The 12,309-nt window shown below is 42.3% G+C and overlaps 1 protein-coding gene across 2 annotated transcripts in view; it reads right to left on the minus strand.

Moving 5' to 3' along the window:
- The window catches only part of znf608 (zinc finger protein 608), a 66,046-nt gene that overhangs the window by 11,396 nt on the left and 42,341 nt on the right, over positions 1–12,309 (minus strand). Inside the window, exons 3-4 of one of the 2 annotated variants that reach the window (XM_084945808.1) lie at positions 7,124–7,211; positions 1,059–2,757 (exon numbers count right to left, since the gene is read on the minus strand). In XM_084945808.1, the coding sequence (XP_084801934.1) occupies positions 1,059–2,757; positions 7,124–7,211 (1,787 nt within the window). Of the gene's footprint in view, positions 1–317; positions 2,758–7,123; positions 7,212–12,309 lie in introns of both variants that reach the window. The other variant, XM_084945807.1, reaches the window with a different exon arrangement.

Raw genomic sequence — 12,309 nt, forward strand, 5'->3', positions numbered from 1 at the left:
GACATGGGTTACAAATCTGTACAAGCTTATGGGTTAGAAAGGGTTTTTTTAGCTTCTTTACAGCTAAGGTGGTAATTCTCTCTCTAAACATCAAAATCGTTTGCCTCCATCAAATCAAACAATTTTGAACGAAGTAGCATGTTAAAGTAGAGCTACACCACCACAGAAGCCACATGGTTTTTTTTTATTAGCACCTATTGGTTTAGCTGTACACACTGTGTGATTAATCTCTTTGTGACACTCAACAGCAGTCATTAAAGCACACCAACAACACCATCAGCGGCGGCGGCAGGTTATAGACACAGGGAGAAACTTACACTGGAAAAGGAAACATTTGAGTCCAGATCTGTCTGACTGTTTGGGTTGTGGAGTGATGAAGAAGAGGAAGAGGAGGGTGACTTGATGTCATCACAGTCTTTCATTGAGACCTGGTGCTGGTCCACCATGCCACCGTGCACTGCCTTTATGCCCAGGCTCTGTCCCCTTTCTCCCCTCTCACTCATCTCTACATAGGACAGGACAGGTTTGGGACAGCAACCTTTAGCACCGTCTGGACCTTTACCTAGCATGGGTCCACCAGCTGAACACCCAACCATATGTTTAACTTCCTCACTGTCTCTCACAGTCTGTGCCCTCTGCTTGGCACTGGATGTCTGGTCACAGCATTTGGAAGATAATAACAGTTTTTGGTCCATGTACAGTCCCCTTGAATACTGGCCATAATATAGGGACTGGGCCAAAGCTGTCTGGGTCTGACTCATAGCCAGCTGTAGCTGAGACTGAGGTGGTCCGTCACCTTTCTTGGAATCAGAGAACTCGTGGGAGGAGTTTTTATCATCCTCTTTCATCTCTTCTTTTCTGTCTTTCCCCTTGCAGTCGTGGGCTGAGCTTTTGTGGAAAGTCATGTTGCTGCTGTTCTGCCTATCTGACTGCATGTATCCTGACAGGTAGTAGGGCTCATAACTGTGGTAGTACGGGGACTGAGGGTCTTTTGATGACGGGGTGCATGCTGTGGGTGGAGTTTTACCAGAGTTACTATGGTTGCTGTTGGAGCTCACCTCGGAAGAAGTTGAGGAGCCAGACTTGGATCTGATTCCATCTGACCGACATTCGGAAGATCCCCCATCATCTGCAGCATCTGAGATGTCAGAGTAGGCGGGACTGTTATTCTTGCTGCTGCTGTCTGCTGTACCCAGGCAACTACCACTTGCATCAAGGCGTGATGAGCTACCAATAGAGGGACTGGGGGCATTGTCAGTAAAGGTGTAGACCTTGTCGGCCTCAGCACGAATACTGGCCATCCTGCTTTCTTGGCTCTCACTGAGTCCATTCATTACATCCTGCTTGCTGAGGTGTTCCTTTAGAAGGCTTCCAGAATTCTCTTTCACCCCAATTTTAGACCCAACACCATCATCCATTTTTATTCCACTGCTGTCTCCATTAGGTGTTCTCACTGCATCTTTGTTATGTTTGTCTTTAAGTCTCCGCTTTTCTTTTTTCCTGGTCTCCTTGCAGGTGACCAGCGTAGCTTTGACCAGGCTTGGCTCTACAACAATGCTTAACTTTGGTTTGATGGGTTTCAAAGGAAGATTTTTACTAGTGAGGCCTACAGCTGCCATAGGAGATGGCTGCTGTGAGTTAACAGCATCTGCTGTGCTGGATGGATATGTTGTGTTGGGTATGGCGATAAGTTTAGGGGGAGCAGGGGCTGGAGCAATTGGCCGGTTGGTCCTTGACTTGGACAGCTTCTCTACCTTCCCGTTGGCCTTCTTGCCCTTATCACAGGCACTTCCCTTTTTCTCGATCAAACCTTCAGCTTCCAGTTTGGGCATCTCGACTGAGGAGTTCCTGTCTGGGACCATGCAGTTCTCCAGAACCACAGTCATGTTAGATATGATTGGCAGATTGCTAAGGTCATCAATTAGACCATCTTTTAGCAGTGAGGTTCTTCTGGTTTTGGAGTTGGCTGTGGGGCTGTGGTCGGTACTGAGAAGAAGTCGTCTGTTTTTAGGTGACCCCACTGTGGTCACCTTATACAGAGGAGCATTTTTCTTTGAGGAGCTGTTGGTATTAGTGCTGTTGTTTGTCTCTGAGAGGTCATATGTCATGTTGCTGATGCTGTCCTCGCAGTCTGATAGCCGTTCTTCGCTCTCCCCATCCTTCATGGGTTCCAGTTCAGGCTTCCGCTGCTCCTCAACCTCCAGGTGTGCATGCGTCTGGTGGTAGCGCAGGCCATTGATGTGCTTATAGCGCTTAGTGCAGTTTGGGTGGGGGCAGTCAATGAGGATGGGTGGTGGTGGTGATGAAGCACAGCCTCCTCCTGGATCCATAAACGATGGGTCAGATTTACCCTGTGGAGTGGACGGGGCGCTTCGGGATTTTGCACGAATCCTCTTCCCATTGCCATTTTTAACGTCATCTGAGGAGACCAGGCTGAGATCCAAGTCAGATGGTGGCTTGTTCTTTCGCTTCCCAGATGAGAGAGAGGCTGGTTTCACTTCCTCCACAGTGAAGAAAGAAGGAGGTGCTCGGCAGTTGCTGTTGATGAGGTTAAGACTGCCTCTTCTTCCTTTGCTGTGGATAGGTGCAGCTGTTCCGGCCACACCACCTCCGCGGCTCCTGTGCTGAGACAGACCACGGACTTTGGCAGCAGGGGTCGGCTCTACACAAGGTCGATCGGCCATGGCAATTCGCATACGCTTTCCCCGGCCACGACCACCTGGTAACTCAGGGTCACTGGAGGGTGATTCACAAAACCTAGACAGAGGAGGAGAAAAACAATGAACTAAGTAAATTCCCTTTGATCAAATAACAGTCATACTAATCAATTAATCAAAAGCCCTTGATTAATTGATCATCTTTAAGTGTGACTAACTCTACAAAAGCAGAGTTTCTGACAATTTTGAGGTGGGTAATAACACAATTCAATTGAGAAAAGACTTCTACAGCTGATCTTAGATCTTTGAGAACGAACAGTTATTGCCCATAAATCTGGAAACGGTTAAAAGGCCATTCCCAAACAATTTGAGGCCCATCATTCTACCATAAGAAAGATTGTTCACAAATGGAAAAACATTCCTGGGAAAGTCCCAAAGAAGGATGTTCCAGCAAATTCACCCTAAGATCAGACAATGTAATACTGCCTAAAGACAAGAGCTACTTCTACAGGTCTCTGTTAACATGTTAAATAATCAAGGTGTTATATTGGTCAACTCAAAGTCCAGACTGTGACAAGTCTGAAATGCTCTGAACTTTAAGACCTCAAATAACTGAAGCCACGATGTAAAAAAAAGAGTGGGACAAAATTTTTAGACAGTCATGTGAAAGACTGATAAAAGGACTTCTGGTTGACTTGTCCCAAAGTTCAAATCATTTGACTGGAGTAATCTTGGGCATGTTAAGTACAACAAAAAAATATAGTGTCAAGTAATAAATCAGATAAGACATGTGAGAGGACAGCGTGCACTTCCAAAAACAACCCACTCTGATGCCACAAAATACATAAAAATAATTAAACTCATTCTGCTCTGCGAAAGCAGCCTTTGTGTGAGTTAGAGAGGGAAGGTTATCCAGAAGGTAACTCTTTAAGTTCTGAATAATAGACAAACAGAAATAGGAGAATGAGCGGGGGATTGGGCAACTTAGAAAGTAACTGTGGAAAGTGCAATTTGGGTTAGTTAATTTAGTAAGAAACTCTTTCAACATTGTACTTCCAAACAGTTTGCTTTGATTTTACTCTTCCACACAAGGAAATATGCTTCGAAAGTGAGAAAAGAAATTGCTTAAAGATGACGGCTGTGCTGTGATTTTGGCTCCAATAACATGTAAAATAATGAGACACAACAAGGTTTCTTACTTTTTTCTCTCTCGTACTGTGCTTACTAATGAGGATGAGGAGAGGTTGTCCTCTGATTGTTGGTGTTTTCCATCTAATACTGTAGGGTCTTTACCCTACAACACTGACTTGAGGTGACTGTTGTTGTAAACTAGCGCTATTAAACAAAACTGAATGAACTGAATGCTATTCAGGACAGCCCTAGTGTTGTTGTATTTGTAGAATATGTATTCCATTATTTATTGTTGAGGTCATGACATGTTCCTTAAATCCTGAGCTGAAAACAAGATTCTCTTTTTCATGTCCATGCTTTTGTTCCTGAAAGGTTTTCATTTTTTATACCAAGAACAGCTTGTTCATATCGTTACCCAAACTGAACTCCAGAATCAGACAGAGACCCCATGAGATAACATATTACCATTCAAGGCTCATCTGAACCAATTTACCCAGTCGTCAGGCATAAAAATCGACTTTTTTCTGTACAAAGCCTGCTCCTCTTTTGATAACATAAAAAAATCCTGTACAATCCACAGTTATCTCTGTATTTGATATGGAGACATTTTGTATTCACTTGCCGTCCCTTCTACTTTGAAGTCTTTTGATGCTGTTTACCTCGGTGCCTAGCATCTTAACACTGGAGATGCTTTTCCACACTCGGATATTGTTATTCATATCAAAAACCTGTCTGCTGTGATGAGAAAAATGCCTCCCTTTATGTTTATCCGCAGTGTAAAGCTTGGCTTTAGACGCCGGACTCTGAACCTTGCATCGGGGCTGGCCTTCTAATGCATTAATTATGACACGTTATCACAGGACTGATTTGTGTTAAATACCCAGTGAATAAATTCTGACCTTGGAAAAAGAGTTTTGGGTATTAATCACCTTATTAATGGAACGGACTGCAGAGCACGTTGAGACTAGACTTTCTCGTCTCCCTCTGTGATTTTAAAACGATGATATCTCCCATTTTCTGTGATGTTTGTAATTGCTTTTTTCTCCATCAGTGTGTCCCTGAATGTCACAGAAGCAGCCGGAACATGCAACTGAAATTTTATGTATTTTCCTTTGACATTTCAAGGATGTCTCTTCTATTTAAAACGTGTTTTTTAATCAACTGAGTGATGATGCTTTCCGACCACTCAACTTTTTAATAATCTGAAACTTATTTTTGATATTTCATCCAATTTTAGTTAAATCTTTCAGCTGCGTTTTCACTCAAAAATGGATGAATCAATCATAGAAGAGGAAGGGTTTTATTCCACTGAATTATATAACAAAACCCGCATTTGGTCACCATTGACAGACGTCCACACTGATGAGAACCCGAATGAATTTGGTGCCCGTTTTCTGAGATTAAGCAGTAATTGCCATGACAACAATCATTTACATACAGGGCCGATAATTGAGAGGTTTCATCGGAGCGAGGAGGGACTGTCACATTTTCCACTCAGCAATTACAAAAACCACTCATCGTTTATGAAACAGTTGAGATGTAGAGTGGAGAGTGTTTTTGTTAAAGCTCATCACAACAGCTGACAGCCCCAAAGCCAATTGAGCCTTTTTATCATTTTAGCAACATTAAAGCACTTTGAAGAAATAGGTGCTCTTTCCAGTTAATCAAATAAACAATCAGCAGCAAATAAAAGCCAATAAGAATAACAATAAAATGATAAAACAAAACGCGGTGGATCAAACAGGGAAATAAACCAGGAAGCAGTATGCCCTTAAGTGTGTTTACAGTGGGAATATGAATTGCTTGGGGCCTGATTTCAACAGTAAATGTCTGAGAGCTTATAAGAGAAACACACTGCAAAGCTCACAACCCTGCTTAGCAAACCAAATTGATGTTTTGAAAACCGAAATTCATACTAAACGACTGCTATAACCTTCAGCGCAGAGAAAAAAAACTGCTGCAAAAACCTCCTGGTGACTGTATTAAGCACCACATTAGCAGGCAAGGCTCTCTATTTAATCTTTAATAATACCTTTCTTTTTTGTCTAAGTGAAAGTGAAAGACAGATCAAAATGAGCTTCCACCTAAAGATCTGACTTAAGGAACCATCTTTTAGAAACTTAAAGTAAAGAAGGTCCAACACATTTTTCATTGATTAGTTTTTTCTTTGTCTGTCTGTCTTTTTTTTTTTGGCCTAGACTACTAAAACTTTTCTCTGGAAAAATCAATTCACTGCCATTGCAAACAACCCACACAATGCACTGTGGCGTGGGACCAGTACCAAACTGAAGTGTAAAATTTAATGTGATATAAGTACTGGAAAGGAGAATGGCCTGACATGATTTATAGCGGTCAGCAGCTCCAACCAAACCTCCCAGTTGATTTGTCTGAGCTCCAATAGTCTTGTGTGTTTCAGTGTGAGTAAAGTTTGTCTTACATGTTAGAGGAAGACTCGACACCAGAGCATATGAACTTTGACAGGGGGACATCAACTCACTTTGCTATTTCATTAAAACACTCCCACACACAGCAAATAGATACACATGACTACTATCATTACTGTTGTTATGGATAAATATGCTACTTGAAAGCACATCACAAACAAACGCACACAGTATGCTCATACAGAAATGTATCCACAGACACAAAGTGCAAAATATCTCTCTTAGACTGCAAAGTGTAGAAAGCAGGGGATACATTTTCTCACAGACACAGTTAGTGTCTGTGAGTGCAGAATATTCTCAACATGTTTCTATTTGTTTTGCAATTGTTAAGTGATATGATGCTTCAGAGCTAGCCTCACAAGCTGATGAATGATCTCTTCTTAGCTTCGAAGCAATAAGAGGGGTGCATCTCAAAATCTCTTGCCTAGAACCATCTGCTCCAAAGTCAGCGTCCTCCTCAGTCATGCTGGTTAGCGCTGTCGCTGCAAAAACACTAAGCTGTTAACTGAATAACTTGAGCTGCAGCAACTGCTTTTCTCCTGTAATTGAGCACTCAATGCACTTTATGCAACAGGCCTAATTCACCCAAGCACTTTTTTTTCCACACTTAAGTGCGTTCTATCTAACATTCACACACATTCGCACTCCAGAGAGCAACTTGTTGTTCAGTATCTTGCCCAGAAGCGCTTTGGCATGCAGAGTGGAGCAGCCAGGCATTAAACCACCAACCTTCCAGCCTGCTCTACCTCCTGAGCAACAGTCACCTCGTAACGTAGATCAGCAGAATTTTGCTGAAGGAGCACAGTGACCTTTTCGGCTGGGCCTGGACCCCAAAAGCCTGTCTACAGTGCTGGATAGAGGCAAGGAAAGAAAGTAAATAGTAAATGTTACCTTGGAGGAGCCCAGTCGTGTTTGGTGCAGTCTAACAGAGTTCCCACGTAGGTTCTCTTCCTCCACGTCACATTCACCACCAGCACACCTGTCAGCCGCAGAAGAAAGGGACGGCAGTCAGCACTGGATTCACTGACAAGCCTATATATCAGAGTTTGGCATAGAGTTCAGAACACAAACCCCCCCACTCAGCATCCTAGATAAAAATAATCGTTTGGCCCAAAAGTGTCTCACATCTGCAGTTTTCTTTGGACCACATTTGGCTTTGATTAACTGCACTGGCTCAGGGAGATACTTGTTGCCTCGACTCAGCCACAGTTACACTTTACACATGCCAGATGTTCGGTCTGTTGTGACACACCACGATTGTCACAACCCATGTTACTACGTTATGCTCGCCTCATTACTGTTGGCCCACACACAACAAGTGCTGTAACTAAGTTGTACTTGCCAAAACGAGTCCAGATCAAGCCCAGATGTGACTGGAACGAAGGCTTTAATTTACAAGGGTGTTCAGCTACAACGCTGTTCTGAAATATACACACTCACATGCACACATTTAGAGGAAATAAGATCTCAAAAGTGATTTTTATACAGATATTTGACATATCAAACAGTGACACAGGTGTGTTAAAAGATCTGCTGAAGTGATTTTACAGCATATCAACTGTGTCTGAAAGAAGCGTTCACCTTTTTTCACCCTTTTCCAGGCCCTCTGTGGAGCCACGGAAATTCTCATTTTTCTGTTCTGGCTTTTATCTAAAGACGAACGTGTAATGAATGATGAAACAATAAAATGGAGCAGACCGCATTTTAGAGGAGAGAAAAATCGCTGCGATGAGCAGACATCTGAGAACAGCAGCAGTTAATAGTGTGGAAATAAAAAGCCGTGGCAACCTGAAGGACGGAGTTCATGCTTTTAAGAATTGTTTTCAAAGTGCTTCACGTTGTTTTTCTACAGCCTGTGAAATCACTCGGTCTGATATTACTCAGGAACATCCTCGGAGGAAAAATACAGTCTTACATTCTTGTCAGGTTTTTGTATGGAAGAAATATTTAGTCTTCAAGGTTTAAACTCTAATCTGCAGACGCTTTAGCCATCTGAAATAAATGCCTCTCTCTTCTCTCTCGCTCCCAGACTGACATTTGAAAACCATTAACCTCCGTTTTGTGATGCGCCAGCGGCAACGCCAGGCAAATCAAATTTTGGATGCATTACAGCTTTAAAACGAGGCTTGACTGCAACACACGACTCCCCGCTCTTCAATTATGTCTGATAGCCGCCACCTTCACAGAACACTCTCACAGATAAATGAGAGGCAGGAAACACAGCCAAGAAGGTGGATGTGATCAGGCAGAGGCCCTAAAATCTCCAGTTAAAATCTCCACTTAATGAACTGGATGGATTTCATTAGTCAAGAACTTAACCCTCATAATTTCCACTTTAAATACTCCAACAAGGCTTTGATCAACTGTATTTTCTACTTTGTTCAGCCAGGTCCTGTCTCATTTTCATGCCAAACTGGAAAAGGAATGTTTAGGAATGCAGGAACGTTTAAAAACACGAGAAGGTCTGACGTGTAAAATGAAACAGATTAGAGTTATCGAACCCATTAACTCGTTGGTAATAAAAGTCAGATTTCCTCAGGTTGTATCCTCCAATTTAAGCAGCTTTCAAATGACAAATTCAGTGGTTTTATCAGAGGTTGTTCGACTGACTACTACACCAAATTACTTTTCAAGCATTTTTAGTGTTGCAGACAAACATCCAATGCTGCAATAAAAAGCTCACTGTTTTGCTAAAGCTGTAGTGTGCCTCCATCATCTCGATCATGCAGTATAAGGCAGTCATAAAAAACGGTCTTCTCATCTTGACATTCAGATGACTATGAACACGTTTATCTTCTTTCTATCTTCTTGTGTTCACACTGTGCAGTTGGATTCAAAGCAATAAAAGTGAGCACATCAACGGAAGATCAATACATCAAGGAGCACTCAGACTCCAATCAGCAGAAGTCCTGTGAGAGAAAGCTCTCTAGACATGGTCTCAGAGTCTCTAAATGACTTCTTAGGAGAGCAAACGCTCAGATTTGGCTCAGATGCAGCTGATTTCACAGTGAGCAATGGAAAAAAGACATCAGAGCATGACCAATACAGGGGTTTTAAGACTGATTCTTTTTTCTTTCAGACACATGAAACAGATTTCCCTAAAACTTTAATGCATTGGTGTCCAAACCCAGGCCTCGAGGGCCGGTGTCCTGCAGGTTTTACATGTGTCCTTGATCCATCACAGCTGATTTGAATGGCTAAATTACCTCCTCAACATGTCTTGAAGTTCTCCAGAGGCCTGGTAATGAACTAATCATTTGATTCCGGTGTGTAGACCCAGGGTGAGATCTAAAACCTGCAGGACGTTACAGAGTGCCCTCTGGTGGACAAACTATCAAATGTTAACACATCTAAAATGGCTGAAGGGTGTTTCTCTTCTCCTTTTTTTTACTTTTTATTTTTATTTACACATAAAAGTGAGGAACCTTCTAATGGCCAGCAGAACATTGTGGAAACGATCAAACATCCCTGCTACCACTGTGTCGCTGAAAGTCTCCAATGGTTCTTCCTTTTCTTGTTTTGCTGAGCGATAGAGCGTCCTCCCTTTCTGCAACTGCTCTACTGAAGGTAGGCCAGGTTGACAGACATAGCTGTGACATAACTCTGGACTCTCTGTGAAGTAATGGGACTGACCTGGGTCTGTGAGCACCAACTCCCAGGGATGAGACGGACTGGAGAATGCTGTATGCGAGCAACTGAGTATGGACATCAGTCAGCAAAATACAAACATCCACATGCCTGCCCAAATTGGCTACATTGCTGTACAGGCAATGTGTAATGTATGCAGGAAATATGAGCAAACAAAAGGTCAACTACCAGAAAAACTGTGCAAAGCTCGCTCCCACTTCTCGGGTTCAACTCGGCATGGAAGTGGACTGTGTGTTCTACAAGCTGGGCAGCTAAGCTGAGCACTGGAGTGATGCGTAAGATGCATGTTACATGCAGATTTCACAGAGACTCAGAAAAGTCCTTTGGGGAGTCAACGTAGCTATCTGTGACAGCTGGGATAGACTCCACGACCCTCACAACCATGAGCTGGAGGATGGATGGATGGATTTTTCATTTATCAGCTGTTACAAATGACAATACCGACGTTTCTCCACAGTCACTTGGAATCAAGCCCACTGAAATAAGGTGTATATAAGAGATGGTTTAGCAATAAGAGTTAAAAGATGGAAAAACAGTGGTCAGCAGGGGCCAATTCCTCTGGTTAAAAAAACAGAAAAACAAAAACTGAATTTATAGACGAAAATAATCCCACTGCTTCTGATATGTAAACACTATCCCGATGATTTTTTTTATGTCAGTGACGAGTTTCAAGTCTTATTGAACACTGAAAGGTTCGTATTCATGTAACGCAGTCTGTTATCCGTGCAGCATAATGACACTGAAACTAGTTTTCGACTGCCAGCTGAGATTCTTTCTCTGCAGTCTTGAGCCTCAAATGGAGGTAATGCAAGTACAGATGCTCCCCGAGGACTGGAAACAAACCACTGCAAATATGTGAGAAACTGCTTGGTGAGTGCATTCCTCGGTATGCCTCTGTATCTTCTGAGACTATAAAGGTTTGGATATAGCTGTAAATAAAATCCTTTCTTGATTCTGTTCAGTCACTAAAAGTTCATTTAGAGGCCAGGTGTGGGTTTTTGAAAGCTGTGTAAGGCCCAGGGGTGCAGCTGCATAAAGCTCTCACCAGTAAAGCAGCTTTTTAAATCATCAGAGTTATAAAGCTACATATACACATGGCTCCGCTGCGTAAAAGTCAATATTTGTAGAACTGCAGGACAACATGTATAAGCCTCATTTAAATTCTCATCACAAATGTACACAAACAGCCCCAAAACAACATGGTTTGAGGGCACATCACCACTCATTAGTTGTGTTAGTGAGAAAAAGGGCCAAGAAGACATGCAATTTAACCAATTTGCAACACTGACAACTCTCTTCAACAGCAGAACACAGTTATTTTATCATAATTATCCAAATGTAACATCAGAATCGTGCTCAATAATACATTTATGAAGCATATCCTGAAATAGGCTCAGCAGATGAGACTCAAATTAAAGAAAAAATGACTAAAATGTAAAGAACTGGTCCAGTGTTTGATATGCTCCCACCTGACTAAACTGTCACTGGCTGGACAACTGGCAATTTTACATTCACAATAAAAAACGCACAGCAGGACCGATCCATTACTGGCAGCAGGAGGTATTTTCACATAACTGACTTCTGGCTTAATTATATTTAAATTTACTGAACTTACTGAACAAACTAATTGACGCCATTTCAAAGACGCCAACAAGATGTGTGTAAGCTTCACAGTTTTCAAATCACAGCTGTCAACAAGGAACATTACGTAAAAACACAGTCTTACACCTGCACTCTTTTAAGTGGCCAACAGGGGGCGTTTCCTGTGGATGCAGATATTAGCCTGGTGGCATAAAGGCTACGTCCACACGTACCCGGGTATTTTTGAAAACGCAGATTTTTCTATGCGTTTGCACCTTTCGTCCACACATAAACGCCGTTTTCGGTCACTGAAAACGGAGATTTTTAAAAACTCCGGCCAGGGTGGATATTTTTGAAAACTCCGTTTTTGCATTTACGTGTGGACGAGAAAAACTGAGAAAACGCAGAAAACGCAGAGTCAAAGGTGTGCGCCTTTTTTGACGTCACACTGTGCGCCACGTTATTGTTTCGGTGAAATGAATTTCTACAATACTATTACTGTTAATTGTACTCTCTGCAGTGTTTAAATGCTTACATATACACACACAGTTACTGTCCCTCCACACATACGACTCGGTTCTGCTTCTATGCCCCATCCTTGTTTACTATTTCCCACCGAGGCTTCTAGACTTCTGATTGGCCAACATTTCTACACGGTTAGAAATATATCACCACCTGTTGCTTTGACATGTTCCTAGCAGCGTTTTCCTTCATTTCTGCGTTTACGTGTGGACGGGATTATTTTTTAAAACGAAAACGGAAAATCTCCGTTTTCAAAAATACCCGTGTACATGTGGACGTAGCCAAAGGCTATAGGAAAATGACCCTTTGGCTTTCCCTGATTAATG

This window comes from Perissodus microlepis, chromosome 12 (genome assembly GCF_051167445.1).
Source record: "Perissodus microlepis isolate ML-2025 ecotype Zambia chromosome 12, ASM5116744v1, whole genome shotgun sequence".
Classification (NCBI taxonomy): domain Eukaryota; kingdom Metazoa; phylum Chordata; class Actinopteri; order Cichliformes; family Cichlidae; genus Perissodus; species Perissodus microlepis.